The sequence below is a fragment of the Hydra viridissima genome, unplaced genomic scaffold (genome assembly GCF_058129835.1).
Source record: "Hydra viridissima isolate aposymbiotic clone 2 unplaced genomic scaffold, HvirCarnegie_v1 scaffold_2, whole genome shotgun sequence".
NCBI lineage: Eukaryota > Metazoa > Cnidaria > Hydrozoa > Anthoathecata > Hydridae > Hydra > Hydra viridissima.
Window position 1 is genome coordinate 17015001 of NW_028324301.1, and position 19708 is coordinate 17034708.

Sequence of the window (19708 nt, forward strand, 5' to 3'; positions counted from 1 at the left end):
TTCTGCTGCTTGTCTGCTGCTAGCGATACAAAGAATATACCGAAGGCACTCTAATTTATAGCCGATTTGCACAAACAGGATTGAAAAAAAGCGTTCAAAAGAATAGATTGATTTTAAAACATTATCAGTCGGAGTTCTAATCTGTTTCAAACGGCGGAATCTTCATTTTACACAGGATAGGCTTTAATATCGTTCCCATAACAGTTCGCATAAAACAGTAAAAGTAATAGTTTTATGCGAGGACAAAATAGGTTTATATAATTGAAATAAATAAATGTTCAGTAATCATTTTCAAATATGCATCCGTCATATTTTTAAACAAAGTCTAAGATTTTCAACGCCGAGGATTCAGACGATTATTTGTAAATAAACTCTTTTGGATTTGAAATTATAACCCTGATCTAAGCAACAGGTAATGAAGAAATTACCAGTAATGTAAAAGTTCACCTTTTTTTTTTTTTTTTGATGCTTTTGGCATGCAGTAAATAAAGTTTAAAAAAATTATATACTAATCTTCAAATATGAACTTCTATCATCGGAACAAAACGCTAAACACGCAGTTTTTTTAATTTCTAATCGCTATCTATAGCATAATTCTGCGGAGTGAGTGTTTCTTTCGTTATTTATTTCATTAAATATTTATATTTTGCTCAATAAGAATTGTAATTATCGAATTGTGCCCCAAAACTTACTTATCATTTAAATGAAAATATTTTTTAAAGGAAAAATCGTGGTAAATTATTTCAACACAATCCAAGATATAAAAACAACAGACGAGTGAGGTTTCTATTGCTTGTAACCAGCATGCACCCGATTTAGAAAACAAAAAAAATCTATATCTGTAAAGAAATAATCCATTGAATCAAAACGTATTTTTTACTTAAAGTGGAAATGAAGTTAAAAAGCACCGAGACAAAAAACTTTTTTGGGGTTTCTACTATGAAATTTTTTTTTTATTATATTTGAACAGAATTATATACTATTATTGACTTCTAGGTAATTAAAGAAAACAACAAGATCATCCCCAACAAGGAGTTAACAGCTGTTGCGCTGTCGTTTACCAAGCGCAAAAATGTAGTTATAGACAAACTGCGGTTCTTCAATAAGAATTTTTTCATTTGAGAGATTAAGAATTTATTTCTCTCCTTAAATATACAGCGTACTAAATATAAAATATATCCGAAATTAAATTAGACCATGTTTATGACATCTAGCAAAATACTAAACAAATGTTGTTTTGCTAAAATTACGATAATTCTTGTTAAATTAAACGAAAAAGGTTTTTTAATACATAAATGGGCAATTAAGTTTTATTTTGGGCTTCGAGTTTTAACTGGAATAGTAAGCTTTAACTCTAAGAAAACAATTCGAAGTGCTGAAATCTCTTTTTAAAAAAATTTTTGTCTGCAGGACAGTCTATAAACCAATAGAACAGAAAGTTTGTACAATAAGTTTATACACTAGATACTTAACAAACTGTAATAAAATTTTAAAGAAATTTAAGTATGAAGCTAGCAACCATGTTTTGGGGATTTGATACTGCATATATTTTTTAATTAGGTGTAAATGTAACCCGCTATTAAAAGTATCAAGATTACTAAACAATGAGGACTATTGACCGTGAAGATAAAAATAGATCAAAGTTCGTTGAAGTAAATTTTCAACTTAGTCACAAATAATTGTTGATTTAATTTTGCGTCAAATTTACACTCTTTGCGCTTTTTTCTAAAACGAAACAAAATTTCGATTGGTTGAACAAACTGTTTCCTTAAGATCCGATTAAAACAACCGAAAATACGATGAAGAACTTTTGAAGAGCTTTTTGGGCAAACTCAATGATTTAAAACAAGGATGGCATTATGATAGTTTACATTTACAGGAGTCATTATGTAATCATGCGAACAAACGAAAGGGAAATGACAGCACAAAAAGATCTGCCCACACTAACAACATTGTTGATCAAAACAAGATTATGGATATTTTTTCTTCTCTTCCATTAAAAAAAAAGGTTTTTTATTTTCAAGTTACTAAGCGTTGACGCAAAGAAAGTGTTGCGCAAATCGTATTTGCAAGTTTCTTAGAAAGTAAAATGACGTAAACTTAAAAAAACAAAACAACAAAAAAAAAAACAACATAAAATTCCGAAGCACCAAGAGGTAACCTTGATTATGCAAAGGTTTTTGTAATTAGCACGCCTACACGGAAACAGACTAGAAAATCGCGTAACTAAGTAATGCATTCAAAAAATTTAAAAAGGTATTTGTCAATGATTAGCAGGTTAAAATAGAGAATAAACATATACCTTTAACAATTCGTTTAGAGGGCAAAGTTCAATTTGGATCCCAGAGTTAGTTGATAAAGAAGCATCTGAGAAGAATAACATTAATTACCCTAAAAAAAAAAAAAAAAAAAAAAAAGGAAAAAAATGATTTTTCAAAATGTTAAAAGCTCATCACCGTGTTTTCTTATGTCTAATTCTTCATAACTACAACCAATGACCATAATGCATTTTTCAATTATTTTAACATCCCGAAAGTTACTAAAACTCTCAAACGATGCCAATAATCTAATAAATATATCGATTGAAAAGTCAGTAATAATTTTATGGGTCGAGGAAAAAAAACAGGTTTTCTTATTCTTTGTTATCTTCAATAGCGGTCTTTAAATTATATCTGAGAAAAAAATCTTGAACGAGATTTTTGACGTAAAAACTAAAATCAGTGTTTCCTTAATACACGAGATGTTGTCCTTCTGAGAAATACGCTGTAGTTTGAAACACAACCTACCATCTTAGTTCTCACTTTTCAATTTGACTTCTTAATCAGACTGCCGTTGAAACAAGAAAAAAAAAAAAAAATTCTGATCAAGGGAATTGGTCTCTTCATGTCGTTGCAACATAAAATGGATCCTTTTTTATTCATAGTTTTCAATTTTCCACTTGCGTCCGAAAACCATTTTATCTAGTGACTACTAACTGCTGCTTTAATCTTAAATCTAATGATGAGAAATCTTAAATGATGAACATTGAGTAATCTTGAATCTTGAATTGTATAAGTTGTAAAAAAAGGTGAAAATAATCAAAGAACTAAAACTGAGTTGCAAAATCAAAATGGAAGAAATGACACGGTCTACTAGTTTCTGATATTCTCAATATCGGTTTTAAATCTAAGTTTGATTTGACAATCAAACAAATAAATTTTTTACTTTTTAACCTTTTGCGTTTGCGTTTCCTCTGTTTAGAAAATGCATCTTTTGCATTTGAAGCAGAATACAATTTTTAAACAACTACCAATTAACATGCGTAACTTGCGTGACGCCGTAGTTAAGTATAAGCAAGTTAAACTTTGGGTGTGTTTGTAGGTGCGTACGTAAATCTATAGATTAGTATAAGTTAGAGATAAAACAATCGAGTTACGATTTTCAAATTCGTATATTTTTCGTTCAACTTTGAAAGCCGTAAGTTTGGCGACGTTTCTTAAGTTAAACGATGTTGAGATCCATTAAACTTCGAAAAAAAAAAATTAAACCATGGACGTATAGAAGAGAAAGAGGCCGCAAAAATCAGCGAGCCATGCGAGTTTCTCTAAATTTTCACCCGTCAACAAAAAATCTGTTAAAATGGCCGCCTACAGTTTTAAAACACAAACTCTGATCATGTGTTGTTAGTTTAAACTTTTATAGCATTTATTTAATAAGACTGTTCAGGATAAAGTTGACAAATTACTAAACAAATTACACCAAAGTAAAGGAATTTAGTTGTCGGCACGAACAGATTTTCATCATTTTTTCAAGACGAACATTTTGTTAATTTGATGAACATTTGTAAAATTGGGAACTTTTTTTGTGTAAACAAAGTCTGTCAATAATAAAATAGACCTGTGAGAATAATTGATATAAATGACTAAAATAAGTATAGCGAAATATTAAAAAGTTTAAATAAAAATTTTTGTCAAGGTCTGGTTTCATTCAACTCCTTGGTCCTTTATTCACCAGGCTTAATTTTGTGTATTTTTTGAGTATTTTTTCCGATTTATCGCAATTATTTGCCTCGACTACTCTATAAGCTCCATAATATATATTCCGCTATGCATTGTTTTTTTATGTGTATTTTCTGATGGTTTTTTTTATGATTAATTTGATAAAGCAAAACCTTTTAAAAAGTTATTCAAATTTATAATTATCTTGTAAGATGCGGCCAGATATTTCATGTTTTCGTTTTTCATATTTATTTCATTTGTCATAAAAAGCACATAATAACCCATTATTTTTTGTCAAATAAAAACTAGTTTATATAAAGCTGGAAATTCATATTATGTTAATATTAAATACTTAGTTATTCTTGCGGTTTGCAATAAATTGGCTTCGCTAAATTCTTTAAAACTGTGATATTATTTTTTCTTTATTGTATTTACATTAATTTTATATATAAGTTATCTATCCTAAATACTTCTGTTGTTAAACATAAATATAGAAAATTCTATAATATTCATAAACTGGAAGTCTACAGCAACATAGTAGATGGAGTAGTTACAGGTAGCTATAATACCAGTTGATTTTTTTGTATTATTACTAGTATTATTATTATTATTATTATTATTATTATTATTATTATTATTATTATTATTATTATTATTATTATTATTATTGTTATTATTATTATTATTATTATTATTATTATTATTATTATTATTATTATTATTATTATTTTTATTATTACTATCATTATTATTATTATTATTATTATTATTATTATTATTATTATTATTATTATTATTATTATTATTATTATTACTATTATTATTATTATTATTATTATTATTATTATTATTATTATTATTGTTATTATTATTATTATTATTATTATTATTATTGTTATTATTATTATTATTATTATTATTATTATTATTATTATTATTATTATTATTATTATTATTATTGTTATTATTATTATTATTATTATTATTGTTATTATTATTATTATTATTATTATTATTATTATTAATATTATTATTATTATTATTGTTATTATTATTATTATTATTATTATCATTATTATTATTATTATTATTATTATTATTATTATTATTATTATTATTATTATTATTATTATTATTATTATTATTATTATTATTATTATTATTATTATTATTATTATTATTATTATTATTATTATTATTATTATTATTATTATTATTATTATTATTATTATTATTATTATTATTATTATTATTATTATTATTATTATTCTGCTATCTTGAATAACTAAAAGGAAGTTGATGTGACTAGATGAGACCAAAAATTTTCGACGAATCCAACAGACTTGAATATAATTTAATTTCTATTGTTTAAAAGAAAAGATTTGTAACAATGCGCGACGAGCATGCTTGCAAAAAAAAAAATGTCGCTGCACGTCTATCTCTTATACCGTCCATTATTAAACGATTATGAAAGCCGTAAAAAGTTGAAACTTTAATTTTTAATCGACTTTGAAACCTGCTAAACTTCAAAAAAAATTATTTAACGATTATGAAAGCTTATATAAATAAATGCAAGGGTCTTAGCATATCTTTTGTATATTCTGCATTTCTGTAATGTTACTATAGTGTATGCCTCAACTTTTTATCATTTAGAAATTAGAACTTAGATGGGTAGAGGTTACTAGCATATACCAAACTAATTATTATTTCACTTCATTTGAAGTGCATGTCTTTGAACTTGAACATATATAGCTTCTCATTGATTGAAATTTTTTCCAAATCTGAGGGAGTTGGAGTCTTGGAGAATTGAACGGAAGATTATAAAAGTACTAGTACAGCTACATACTAGTTCACTTTAAAATATAGCTTATAGAACTTGAAAAAAAAGTCATTGAACTTAAAACCTAAACGAAGTCACGCGACGTTCGTTTATTTACTTTTAGTACGCACTCGCTTCGTTTACTCAAATGATTTCGAAAACAGTTATATTTTTGGAAGCGAATTTGAAAGCCGTTAGAAATTTTAAACAATTTTGAAACACGCCATTTCCGATTTTATACAACTTTTTATGATTTGAAACACCGCGAAAATAAATCTTATTCGAAGTGATATGATTTTGAAAACCGTCTAATTTATTTTTCACAACAATTAACGATTTTGAAAAAAGCTCCCAAACAACTTTTAGCGACATCGAAACTTCGCCTTTGACTTCGAAACACGTCGATCTCGATTGTTTTATCTCTAGTAAAAGTAAACTGTTAATAATTCTTCTCTTTATGCAAATTACACATGTATCAACATGCAAACCAATCTTTAAGTCAGGGTTGCCACTATGGACACAACCAAGGAAATGCTTGAGAAGGAGCTTTCTACGCGGTTTGGAAATTCACGGGATCGTGGGGAAGGGAGCTGAAAGCTGAAAGAGAAGAATGCAACAGAAGCCAACAATATACAAGTTATGATTGATTAAAAATAGTGCACAATATGATCTGTTTTTCAAGCACTGAATACATTATACTGGTTTGTCCAGCCTATAAATACATTTTGCCTTATAGCACACAGAATCTGATTTCAAATACTCTTATTTGTTTAATTCAGTTATGCTCGTTCAAAATTTAGTTAACTAGTTGTTATTACCTATAAGCATTCATGTGTAGGGCTAGTAAAACCGGTAAACCGGTTTACCGGTAAATTGGTTAAAAACTACCGTATATACTCGCGTATAAGTCGAGAAATTTTGGACGAAATATTTACTCTAAAACAGCAATTCGACTTATATGCGGGTCAGAAAAAAAACAAATTTATTCCTAGAATTTTTTTTTTTTTTCGTATTTCTTATTTTTTGATTAAAAAGTGTTTCATTTAATATTGATTTTGTATTGATTTTGGATCGACTTATACGCGAGTATATACGGTATGTTTAAATTTACCGGTAATTTTCAAATAATTTACCGGTAGTTCGGTAAAATTTTAAGGAAATTCTGAATAAATTATTAGTAGTATTTTTTTCTAACTAAAAAGAAAAATTCTACAAAAAAGCTAACTTTTTTACATATTATAAAAAAATAAAAAATACAGCCTACTTGATTGATTTTTCTTAAATTTTCGTTTTTTAATAGAGTAAGAAAAATATTTACATACAATTAGGATTTGTTTATGTAGTTTATGTATAATTACATTCAGTTTATTTTGTGCTCGCGTCCCATCTGGTTACAGTTACAGGTGACATTTTATTTAATTTAAATAGTGCGTTAGTGAGTTTTTTTTTAAAATTATTTGATTTTTTGCACTGGATGATAAAATTATTAAGTATCATAAAAAAAAATTGAAAATAAACACAAAACATAACTTTGAAAATAAAGCGAATATTCTATATTTTTATTGTGTTGAGTAAGTATTTCACAAAAAGTCTTTAAAATTATATTATAGAATATATTTGTATTGTGTTCCAAAATTTACATATTGAGTTTTTTTTTAAAAAAATTGCCTTATCTATGATGTCTACTGGATCCGGACAAAATCAATTGTGGAATCATTTTCTACGTACGAAAGCTGGCGATTCAGCTATATGCAATGTATGCAAAAAAATATAAAATGCTCTGGCGGCAGCACAAGTGGTTTGCACAATCACCTTATCAGAAAACATAAAATTAATCTGCTAAAAAGAGTTCAACATGATGATGCAGAAGCTAGCTGTTCTAATATCAATACCACAACTTCCGTTACGAATGATACAAATTCTAGATCAAAAATTTCTGATTATTTCAACATTATTAAAACGATTGATAATTCATTTCCAGCTGTTTTAGCACGACTGACAGCACGAGATTGTTTATCATTTAAAAAGATTTGCACATATACGATCTTCAGCAATTATTTAAATCCAAAGAATATGATTGCCCAAAGTCTCCAAAAACAATTATGAAAATGGCGTTGCAGTACGGTGACAAAATCCGAAAACAAATCGTTACAGAATTATCAGAAAGAATAGCCAGTGGTGAATTGTTAGCTTGACTTTCGATGAATGGACATCTCTCAAAAATCAAAGGTATATGAATGTGAATGTCCACTCTTATGATAATGTATTTTGGAATCTCGGATTGGTTAGGATTAAAGGATTGATGCCTGCTGAAAAATGTATAACGTATCTTCAAAATACACTTAAAGAATTTAGTATTGCGATAGAAAATATAATTTCCATTACTACGGATGGGGCCGCCGTAATGAAAAAGGTAAGCAGATTACTGGACGTAAATCATCAACTTTGTTTAGCCCACGGCATCCAGTCATCAGTAATTAAGGTGCTGTATAAAAGATCTGTTTCGGATAATATTTCCGTAGAAAATCAAGAAGTGGCTATTACTGAATTTGAACATGGTGAAGATGAAGAGGACGATGTAATGGAAGATATTGGGGTTTTTGACATTATTGTGAGGATACATCAACTACTGATTCATCAATTCAACATGAAAGTATAGATCCAATAATAACAAAAATTCGAAAAATTGTTGTCATGTTCCGTAGATCACCAACAAAAAATGACATCCTCTAAAAACATGTTAAGGATGAATTTAAAAAAGAACTTACGCTAATCCTTGACACAAAAACACGGTGGAGCAGTATGTTGATAATGTTGGAAAGAATTTATGAGATTAAAAATTGTGTTCGTAAGAGTCTAATCGATATCAAATCCGATATAGATTTATCAGAAAATGATCTCAATGCTGTATCAAATATAATAATGGCTTTGCAACCTGTTAAAGTAGCTGTGGAAGCTCTCTGTTCAAGTGACACGAATCTATGTTGCAGATTTGACAATTCGGTTCATGTTGGATGAACTAAGTAACCAAAATAATTTCTTAAGTAATGAATTGAAACAAGATTTAATATTTCGAATAAGCGAGAGAAGAACCGTATATTCTGATATATATTCATATTTTCATGAACCATATCCACGTACAGCTTTAAATAATGAAAATAATTATGGCGTGTTTAATACAACAAGTAAATTGATTATGGAAAAAAATATTGTAGAAATTATTCAACAATTTTTAAAAAACGATTCCGAAACTACTGAAGCTGAAGTTGTGCAAGTGTATAAAACTGAATCAACTAGTGAATTTTATCAGCAGTGGCGACATCAAGTCAAGCAATGTCAATGAAGGAAAAACTTGATTTAGTAATTAAAAAAAAAAAGATAACTATTGCTCACGAAGAGATTAGTGATCGGAAGACAACATCCGGTCTTTTAAATATAGTCAGGAAAGAAATGGCGTATTTCAAGGAACAAAATATTAAAGGAAAATATTTAAATAAACTCCAAAAGTATATTTCAGCAGTTCGCCCAACCAGTGTAGAGTCGGAAAGAGCTTTTTCTGCAGCAGGTTTAATTGGCACAAGGTACAGAACAAGTTTAAACGACGAAACATTAAATGTAATGTGTTTTTTAAGAGCTTACTTCAATAAACAATTTATGCTCCTTGAAAAGAATTGGCTATATTAATTATTTTCTTTTCAAAAATGAAGTTTTCTTTATGTTTATGTTTGTTTATGTTTACGCTAAAGTACAAAAATGTTAATGTATAATAAATGAATTAATTATATTTTATTATATAAAAAAAATCTTTTTGATTGTTTAATTTATTTATTTTTAACTAGGATGGACCTGTAAACTGATGCTGTTTTACTAATATATTCATTTGTTATGCTTTTTGTTGTTTTCGGTGTTTAGATTATTACTATTTAAGCCTTCAGAAAAAAAACCGGTAAATTACCGGTAACCCGGTAATAATTTTTTTTTTTTACCGAATTACTGGTTTTTTAAAATATCGGTAAATTTACTAGCACTATTCATGTGTATTTCTTGGTATGTTTTCAACCAATTATGACTTGCAGTAATGCAGTATTGCAACTTGCATAATTTTTATTCTATATGATACCATTAGTGCATTTTTTGAAAACTTGATAGTTTACGACTTGTAATTGCTTTTTTTTAAAAATAGATTCTTGCATATAGTTAACCGATTATCAGTTTCAGCAACCAATTTTGGCAGAGTTATTGTTTCCATTAAAAAAATGCATCTTATCTGCCAGCAATATAGCTACAGGATTTAGTAAAGTGAAATAGTGATGATGATGATGTTGATGATAATGATGTTGATGTTGATGATGATGATGATGATGATGATGATGATGATGATGATGATGATGATGATGATGATGATGATGATGATGATGATGATGATGATGATGATGATGATAACAATAATAATAATAATAATAACAATAATAACAATAATAATAGTAATAATAATAATAATAATAATAATAATAATAATAATAATAATAATAATAATAATAATAATAATAATAATAATAATAATAATAATAATAACAATAATAACAATAATGATAATAATAATAATAATAATAATAATAATAATAATAACAATAATAACAATAATGATAATAATAATAATAATAATAATAATAACAATAATGATAATAATAATAATAATAATAATAATAATAATAATAATAATAATAATAATAATAATAATAATAATAATAATAATAATAATAATAATAACTGTAATAATTATTAATAATAATAATAATATCAATAATAATAAAAATTTATAATTATACCTACAATACCTGGGATTTATGTGGGATCCAAGTAGGTTATCCCAGCTGAATATCAACTTGGTTCCGTATGAGTCATATTTGCTATCCCGGCTGAATACCACCTGGATCCTGGCTGGGTCCCGTTTGTGTTTTCTGGCGGGAACCCCAGACGGATTCCATCTGGATTTCGCGGACAAAAACCGGCGGGATCCAGCTAGGTTACCCGTACGGGTTCCGTCCTACGGCCCGGCCGGGACCCACCCGGGTACCTTATGGGCTGGCTAGCTGGGTATTGACATGTGAAAATTTCTTCAACTCTCATGAACTTGAACAGCATGTTCTAAAAAGAAAGATCACAGGTAGATACTGTTTGAAAGAAAAAGTCTGAGCTCCTACCTGCTCTGCTTACATCAAAGGAGAGAGAGGTCACCTCCTAAAACTTTCCTTTCATCCCTATCACCACTCTACTTCTAAAAGAAAAAGAAGAATGTAGCTTTATAACCATCATGCTAGACTTTAACTGCAACAAAGAAGGTGCTGATAACCTAGATAAGGTGATTGGATTATGTAGCTGCAGATGAATGACTTCCCGCTGGCCCCTGATCATATTTTACAACACAATTTCTGTTTCCTCCGACAATGTCTATCTGATTTTGAGAGAGATCAACCCGACCTGGATGTCTTTTAAGCAAAACGAGAGGAGGGTGTTCCTGGAACAGCTTGGAAAGGCACTTGTAACTTACTTATTGAAAGAAGAAAGCATGTACCCCGCACAGAAGCAACAGCAGTAATTGTAAAAGCTATTCAGAGTGCTGGAGCTCTTGATCAACTTGAGGATCCAGGTACCCCAGCCATTTCCCTAGCTAGGGCAAATTAGAGGAAGGGATGTCATTTCCGCCCTCAAAAGAAGCACTGTAAAACATACTATGTGCTGCAGGTATACGAAACATATTTGCAAAGGCTGTGCACTTGCACACTGCTCTTTCAATAAAAAATTTAGTACAACCAGAATTAGGAAAACAGTAAATTGAACATTATAAAGTTAATGAACTTCGGATTCAAATCTACACAGTGTGACAAAAGTTATCGTACACTTTAAAAAAATTACTAACTCTTAATTTAGAATAAAAGAAATGCAAGGAACAAGTTAAAAACTGAATAAAAACTATTTGATTTATAATTATTTAAACAAAAATTGAAAAAACAGAACAAGAAAAATATTTTATTTTAATATCTTGATGAAAAAGCAAGAAAAGTAACAAAAAGGTGACAAAAGTTATCGTACGCTTTCAAAATAGTACACTTTGATAAATATTATGGGAACTAAACTTATATTTTAGTACCGTGTATTTTGTCCTTTAGCTTTTACAACAGCAGCAAGACGTCTTGGCATCGATTCAACGAGTTTTTTTGTAATAGACGGATCGATTGATTCCCACGTCTTTACAATTTGGACTTTTAATTGTTCAATGGTGTCTACACCTGTTCTATCTATTCGTCTATCGATTTCATCCCATAAATGTTCTATTACATTCAAATCAGGGCTTTGAGGTGGATGATTTTGTATGTCCCAACCTTTTTTTTCCATAAATTCCATCACATCTTTGGCCTTATGTTTGGGATCGTTATCTTGAAGAAAAACGAAGTCATCACCAATACCAAGATTACGTGCTGATTTTCTTTAATAATACGTTTATAGTAATGTTTATCCATATTTCCTTCAATAAATACTAACTTTCCAACACCTGCTGCAGACATACATCCCCAAACCATTACTGATCCATTTCCGTGTTTAAATGTTCGGACTGTAGTTCCATTTTCTAAGCAATTTTTTGATGAACACCATACACGAATTCTACCATCAGATCTTTTTACATTAAATTTAGACTCATCTGTCCATAAGACTTTATTCCAGAATGAGTCTGGCATATCAATGTACGTTTTAGCATAGTTTAATCGAAGCTTACAATTTTTATCACTAATACAAGGAACCTTTCTTGGAACGCGACTCACTATTCCTTGTCTTTTAAGACTTCGAATGACTGTTTTAGGACTAATTTTAACCTCCAAATCGTTTTCTATTTTGCAAGCTAAAGTTTTGGCACTTACAAAACGATTTTTCTTGATTGTGGAAGCTAAGCTTCGTTCAGCACGCTTATTCAGTTTTTTTGGACGACCACTTCGGGGCAAATCAGCTGATTTTCCTGTTTTTTTGAACTTGTTAATAATTGAAGAAACTGTGGGTTTTTTAGAATCAACAATTGTTGCAGTACAATTTAACGATTTTCCTTCATTCCAATGCTTAATTATTAGCTAAGGAATTTCTACAGTGGTCTTAACCCGTTTCGAGCTCATTTTACTTTTTTTTAACCAAAAAATTCATTTAAAACAATTGAAAATAATCTTAAAGTGTTTATAGTTTACTTTATTTTCAAAAAGTATGAAAAATGGTGGACATAACGGTTTGGAGTTAAATAAATATTAGTGTACGCCAAGTGTACGATAACTTTTGTCATCATTTTTAATGTACTTTTTTCAAACTTTGAGCCTAATTTTAATGTTATTTCAATATAAATTCCAAAAAATTCATAAATTAACAAAATAAATACTATTAAAAAAAAAATTATAAATAATTTTCATTAAATATAGCAGAAAAATTGTGTCTATATTGAATATTATTATTTTTTTCTTAGCGTACGATAACTTTTGTCACACAGTGTACGTATTGTGAGATGGGGCTTTTCGCAGTTTTTCGGTTTAGTGTTGTGTTTCGGTGTTGTTTATTTTGATGGTGATGGGGTAGGGGGTTAGTGGTTCATGGTTAGGAGGTTTGAGTTTATAGGGGAGTGGGGATGCCTCTTGGTGCTGTGCATTGGTAATACTCTGACTTTTTGTGAAGACGCTTACTTTTCTATACGCGCGAAATTTCTTATTGAATTTCTAATAATAACAATTATTTTTCCTTTAAATATTGTCTCATCAATAAAAATTTCTCAACTTTAAGTTATATAAAAAATATTTCTTACACTCTTTTCATTTCGTAAAATTAAAACCCCACCCCTAAAGGTACTGTCATCATCCATCTACTATAACTTTTTATATTTCTCGTTTTTTATATTGGTTACATAGCTTTAGGCGTTGACGTCTTTTTATTTTTATTCGTTATCGTGTAAGATAATGTAAAAATTTCAAACCATTTATTTATTCAAGTTTTATATATGGTTCGAAAGAGCTCTGAATTTGTAATAAAATGGTGAAAACTTTATGAAAAAAGAACATTACAAAAAAAGTTATGCTCATTTAAGTAACATTTTTATGAAGCATTGCTTAAGAAAAATGCAACTTTCGTATAAAACTCGCGTTCGGCTAACGGCAGCGTTGTAATAGAATCATTGTTAATTTGCGCATGATTTTGAAAAGTGAAATGTGCAAAACGATTAAAAAACGTAACTAAAAAAGTTTCGAATTAAAGAAACAAAGTATTTTTAATGATTAAAACGTAATAGTAAAATTTATAATAAAATTTTATAAAACATGCATAAAAAAATATCGCGTTTTTCTCTCAAAAGAATGCAAAACGGTTCGAGATGTAGCACAACAGCTTGTTCACAGCCCAAATCAACTGTTCAAGATGGAGTACTCAAAAGTTTGATCTGGACGAAATTGAAAAACAACTCCAAGGATTGATCAAAAAATCCTCACTTTGGTTGAGAACTCTGTGAGACCAAATGCAACAGATATTGCGAATCAACTCAGAGAACTCAAGTTAGCCAATATAATTCCTCGAACTGTTAGAAACAGGCCGCATGAGTATGATTTACATGATAGAGCACTTGCCAAAAAATCGTTACTTACCAAACGACATATTGCAAAGAGGCTTGCGTTTGCAAAACTGGACCGTTGATGATTGGAAGAAGGTATTATGGTCGGACGGAACGAAAATATGCCTTAATGGTTCAGATGGTAGACGTTGGACATGGAGAAGACCAGGTGAATTAATTCAACAAAAGCATGTTAAACAGACAATAAAGCATGACAAGTATGTCATGGCCTAGGGATGCTTCAGTTGGAATGGTGTGGAGCGTATTCATGTTATAGAGGACGCACTGACTTCCCCTAAGTATGTTAGAAAACATACAGCAAAAATTACCAAAGCCTTGCTCCGAGGAAAAAATATCGAAGTGTTAGATTGGCCAGCACAAAGTCCAGACTTGAATCCTATAAAAAACCTATGGAAGGTAGTCAAGGAAGAAATTGGTATGCTCATATTGACGAAAAAAGACGATATCGACGAAGCACTCAGAAAATGCTGGAATTCTAAAGATATAACGGGGTGTATGAGCTTGGTTGAGTCGACGCCGTAAGAGAATTGACGAAGTATTAACTAATAAAGAGGATGGACTAAATATAAAAGAAATAAATTACAAAAAAGAAAAAAAAATTTTTTGTCCGAATACTTTTTTCTACAATCATTTTAATTTTTCTTCCCAAAAGAACCATCTGCTTAGTGTAGTAAATGTTTGATGGTACACTTAGATAGAGTTTGTCGAGAGCTACAAAAATATATATATAACAGTATGAGGTTTCTTTCATTTAATACGGAACTATACCTAAAAATAGTTTGTCCGGATAATTTTTTCCGTAATTTTCCGATTCTATTTATGATGTTAGGGTTTTGTTGTTGTTAACACGTTTGCTATTAATTTGCCTTAGTTTAATACATGTTCGTAATTAATTTGTCTTAGTTTCTGATAGTCTCAAAGTTAAAATTTGGATTAGGTTTGAAAATAAGATAGGATTAACTCAGCAGGACAGCGTAAGAGTTAAAATCGTTTTTTTTTTTCAACATGAGGTGTTTTTAACAAGGGTTTTTTTTCTTCAGTGGATTATTGCTAGAACCTATGAATTGTATAAAGATTATCAAAACTTTATATTCTTTTCTAGAATCCCCAAATGTTTGGTCCAAATTGGCAAATGAAGTCAAACGGTAAAACTGCAGTTAAGCGGCGTAAAATAATTTAATATTTTTGCTTTTAGCGCTCTCGCTCGCAGAGGCTAAAAGTTCTTAAATAATTATAAAAACCAAAGTAGATAAATTTCAAAGTAGTTATTTTTTAAATACCTTTTTTTATTAGAATTATAGAATATAGGATACTACAATTATTGTTCTTGCTAATATATTTTTAAAAAATATGTGGCTATGAAAATAGCCGTTTTATTTATCAATTACAGAGGATACTGACGAGACACACAAGATAGAAATGCCGAAAATATAGGAAAATCTTTAAATGTTTGACGCCAGATAAATTCATGAAGATGTGATGTAAACAAGTCTTCACGCGTACCAAACTGCTGTCGAAGTTTACGCTTGACACGCATCCAAAGGTTTTCGACGTTTTGTGTATGAACATCGCTATCAAGGGGATTAACAAAATTGCGTTCATGCACGACAACTGAATGAGAATATATCCCATCTTGGAGGTTATCTAAACCAGCATAAGAAGCCCAGCCATCGGAAACAATATGACTTCCTGGCAAAATAAACCTTTCTATAAGGTTTTTGAGAGTTTGTGCATTCCGATCTGGAACTTCAACTAAGAAGCACTTGCGTGACTCTCTCTCGATTCCACCAAATACCCAATGACTTGGGCGCCACTGCCCCCGATGATATTTACGGTGAAAGAATTTAGATTCGTCAATTTCGACTACAATTGGTGTCCCGTCAGCATTAATACCCCCTATAATTGTTGGATTTGTTTCCAGGTAAACTTCGCAGACATCTCGGCAAAAGTTTCCCCAATCACCTAATGTATGGCTAGCGTCATTCATACAGGCTTCATGTTGTATATCGCTCTGTGACATATTGCGACTCCAGCCATAAATATAACAAATCAACTTTTGAAGTGTCAACCTACTTTGACTGAAGAAGGATCCCTCTCTTACACTTCGCCGCTGTTTGCAACCTTTACAATACCACCGGTAACCATCTGTGGCATCTTGATATGCGTTTAGCCCAAACTGACGTTGGCACGTATCACAGTACATACTATTTTTTATCAATCTGCGCTTTGCTAACCACTGTAAAGCAGATAATGGGTGTTTAATAGAGTAACCAAGCTCCATTAAACACCAATTTTCTTGCAACACACGTGGTTCAGCCAGGATTTCATCTTCAGCAACAATAGTTGTTGGAGCACTTGGTCTCCCACGACCAACACGTTGCATAGCCATCTAAACGAAGATTTACCATGTTAACTAAGAATAACTATTTACTTAATATAAACGATTTATTCAGTGCAGAATCAATTAATAAAATTAATTTTTGTATATATAAATATAATACGTATATAATATATAAGTAATAGAAATGAGAAAATAAGAAAATTTAACAGTGACTATTACTTTTACTTATCTTTTGTATGAGGCTTTTCTTTTCTTTTCTTTTCTTTTCTTTTTATACATTTCGAATTTTTCCATATTTCGAATGTGGTTTTCTTTCACGTTTCGTAAAGTTACTTTCAGATAAATTTTTTTCATTTTCACCATCGCAGAGTTTAATCAAGCGAAAATTTAAAATTATTTTACGCCGCTTAACTGCAGTTTTACCAGTCAAACTTAGTAATTAGGCAAGTTAAGGCACATTAAGTTTTACAAATTGTTAACCTCTTAAAATAACTACTTGGAGAATATAGACTTATAAACTTATGAATAACTGTATTTATAAGGTTCTTAAGTAGATATTGTATTTAAAATGATCTTACGCAATACCTGTTGAATATCTCTCAACTAAGTCTTGGATAAGCTTAATGTGGTGGTTGATGCTGTAATTGAAAATTATAAGCTGGCTGACACACTTAAAGAGGTTGGTAAAAAACTAAAGCTCCCGCAATTTCACAAGTTTTCATGCATTTTTCACACGCCTCCAATCTCTTTCTTTATGATCATTTGCATAAAAAAAAGGTGGGAATACTCATTGATAAAGATCTTTAGACTGACAGAATAGAACAATAGTAATCTCCAGGACATCATATGGTAGCAACTTATTTAGCATCTTGGCCTTGATCTCAATTTCCTGTTGGATGTCAGTAAGAACAAAACCTATCATTTGGATTCATCTACTATTTCAAGCTGAAAAGTAATCATTTGGAATTCTCTTCTGTTTCTTTTAGGTATTAGCTAACTCTAACTCTATTTATCTGATCACACTCTTTTTTCTAGCTTTGTCGTTTTCTTCAGCTTCTTCTGTTACATTGAATATTTTCCCAAAATCTTTTGTCACTTTTTGCCATCTTGAATATGTCTTCCTTTAGGTATTGATTCAAGAATTTTACATCTTCCTTTTTGACCTTATCATCCCCATCTGTGTCGCTTTTGATTTAGTTAAAGATAGTTAAATATCTTTTGAATGGAAAACAGGATACTACTTTTTTGGTTAGAATGCTGATACCTGTAGCTAATTTTTTAGTGTTCTCTCTATTCTCTCTATCAGCAAACTTAGGGAGCATCTAAAATAATTATTTTCTGAAACAGTGGGACAGCCATCTTGAAATTTATCTGGATGGTACTAAAATGTTTCTTATGTGTGTATACACTTAAATATGTAAGCTTAAGTATTTAATAGCTTCTAAAGTTAGAATTTTAATTAATTTTTACTTAGGTACATAGTGTTTTTGTTCAAATTGAGCCAATAAAATCTCCTAAAAAATTCACTATTAATAGGAAGCTTGTTGGGAGCAAAACTCTGCAAAGGAAACCGTAGCAAAACGAACATCCTCGTCTTCCTTGCGGATTTTACCGGTTCCTCGATATCTGTTTCTGCTGGCTGATATTTATTGTTTTAAAAGACTTAAAATCTAAAATCAAAAGTTAATTACTTAGAAAACGTCAAGTAAACAAATTTCAAGAAGCTGAATCCATTTTCCTACAACATTTGAGATTGCACATTGTTTTCTTTGGTTGTTATCATCACTTTAATTGTTTTCATTATTCAAAAGTCTGTGTAATAAAAATAAATTTAACCACTGCATTTAATTTACTCTTAAAGATTTGTCTTTGATAAAAATTGAAGCTCGATAACAGAAGAATCAATTCTGTTCTAATTACTCTAAATAATACTTTTATCATAATTATAACTAATCTATCATAATAAGTAATTTAATTAGCAAATATATTGTATGTATATGAAGTTTTTTTGTATCAAACAATTAAGTTAGTTATGCATATCTTTTACTAAAAAATATTTAAGTTGTTAAATGAAGAATGTCTGAAGACATGTTCTCTAATAAAAATGTAAAAATATCTTGACATAAAAACACTCTGGGCTTTGTTATAAGCATGTATTTGTTACAAATCAGCTTTAGGTTATGTAAACCTCAATCTTAAGATTAAAGTAGCTTTAACCTTGAGTTTTTATTTATATAGAGATGCACTTAAATTAACTTCCACTTGAGGAAAAGTCTAAATTTTGTTTGTTTGTTTGATTCTATGGCTAAAGTGAGACTAAATGCAAAACTCTGTAAAGTAATTATGAATTGAAGTTAGTGTTATGAGACCCACTAATTAGTGGGTCTCATAAAACTCAGTATAAAAATTAAAATGTAAAAATTTGTTGCAAAAGTACGTTAAGGTACTTGTGCAACAAATTTTTACATTTTAATTTTTATACTGAGATACTAATGGCACACTTTTACCTTGACCTCATTAACACCTTCCTTACCTACACTTAATTCACTTGTTTAATGAACTTTATCACTGTAACATTATTATTTCCTCTGTGGCATGAAATTCACTTAAAGTTTATTTTCATGAACAATTTTAAGTTTTACCGTGTTATTAACTTTGAGTTTTATGTGGAATTTCTTTGATGCTGCACTTATGATGCATGTGTAACATCATCTAATTAGAAAGATTTTCTAATAAGTTCACATATTTATTCGATAAAAGTTTTTTTTTTTCATTTTGCACTCCTTTTTTAAGTGGTTATAAAACAATAAAATTTTCCATTATACAACCCTACTTTTAGGTACAAGACACCTTCGGCACCTTTGACACCAGGGCACCTTTGGTGATAATGACTTCAACCAAACAATTTCGGATAAAAGTGG

General features: G+C 29.6%; 1 protein-coding gene and 1 long non-coding RNA gene across 5 annotated transcripts in view; both read right to left on the minus strand.

Moving 5' to 3' along the window:
* LOC149892249 (uncharacterized) overlaps positions 1-3296 on the minus strand; it is a 4030-nt gene extending 734 nt beyond the window's left edge. The window contains exons 1-3 of one of the 4 annotated variants that reach the window (XR_016450309.1): positions 2787-3151; positions 2457-2566; positions 1-2367 (exon numbers count right to left, since the gene is read on the minus strand). The exon at positions 1-2367 is cut by the window's left edge and continues 198 nt beyond it. This is a non-coding gene — a long non-coding RNA (uncharacterized LOC149892249). The other 3 variants (XR_016450308.1, XR_016450307.1, XR_016450306.1) reach the window with 3 other exon arrangements.
* A 12479-nt stretch (positions 3297-15775) lies between these two features.
* LOC149892250 (uncharacterized) lies at positions 15776-17152 on the minus strand. The gene has a single exon (XM_090079321.1). The coding sequence runs from the start codon at positions 16833-16835 to the stop codon at positions 15831-15833; it is 1005 nt and encodes a 334-aa protein (XP_089935447.1). The 5' UTR covers positions 16836-17152; the 3' UTR covers positions 15776-15830.
* Between the last annotated feature and the right edge of the window lie 2556 nt (positions 17153-19708).

What these genes read in the sequence shown, in the direction of transcription:
- LOC149892250 (XM_090079321.1), bottom strand. Translation starts at nt 16,835, where the DNA reads ATGGCTATGCAACGTGTTGGTCGTGGGAGACCAAGTGCTCCAACAACT.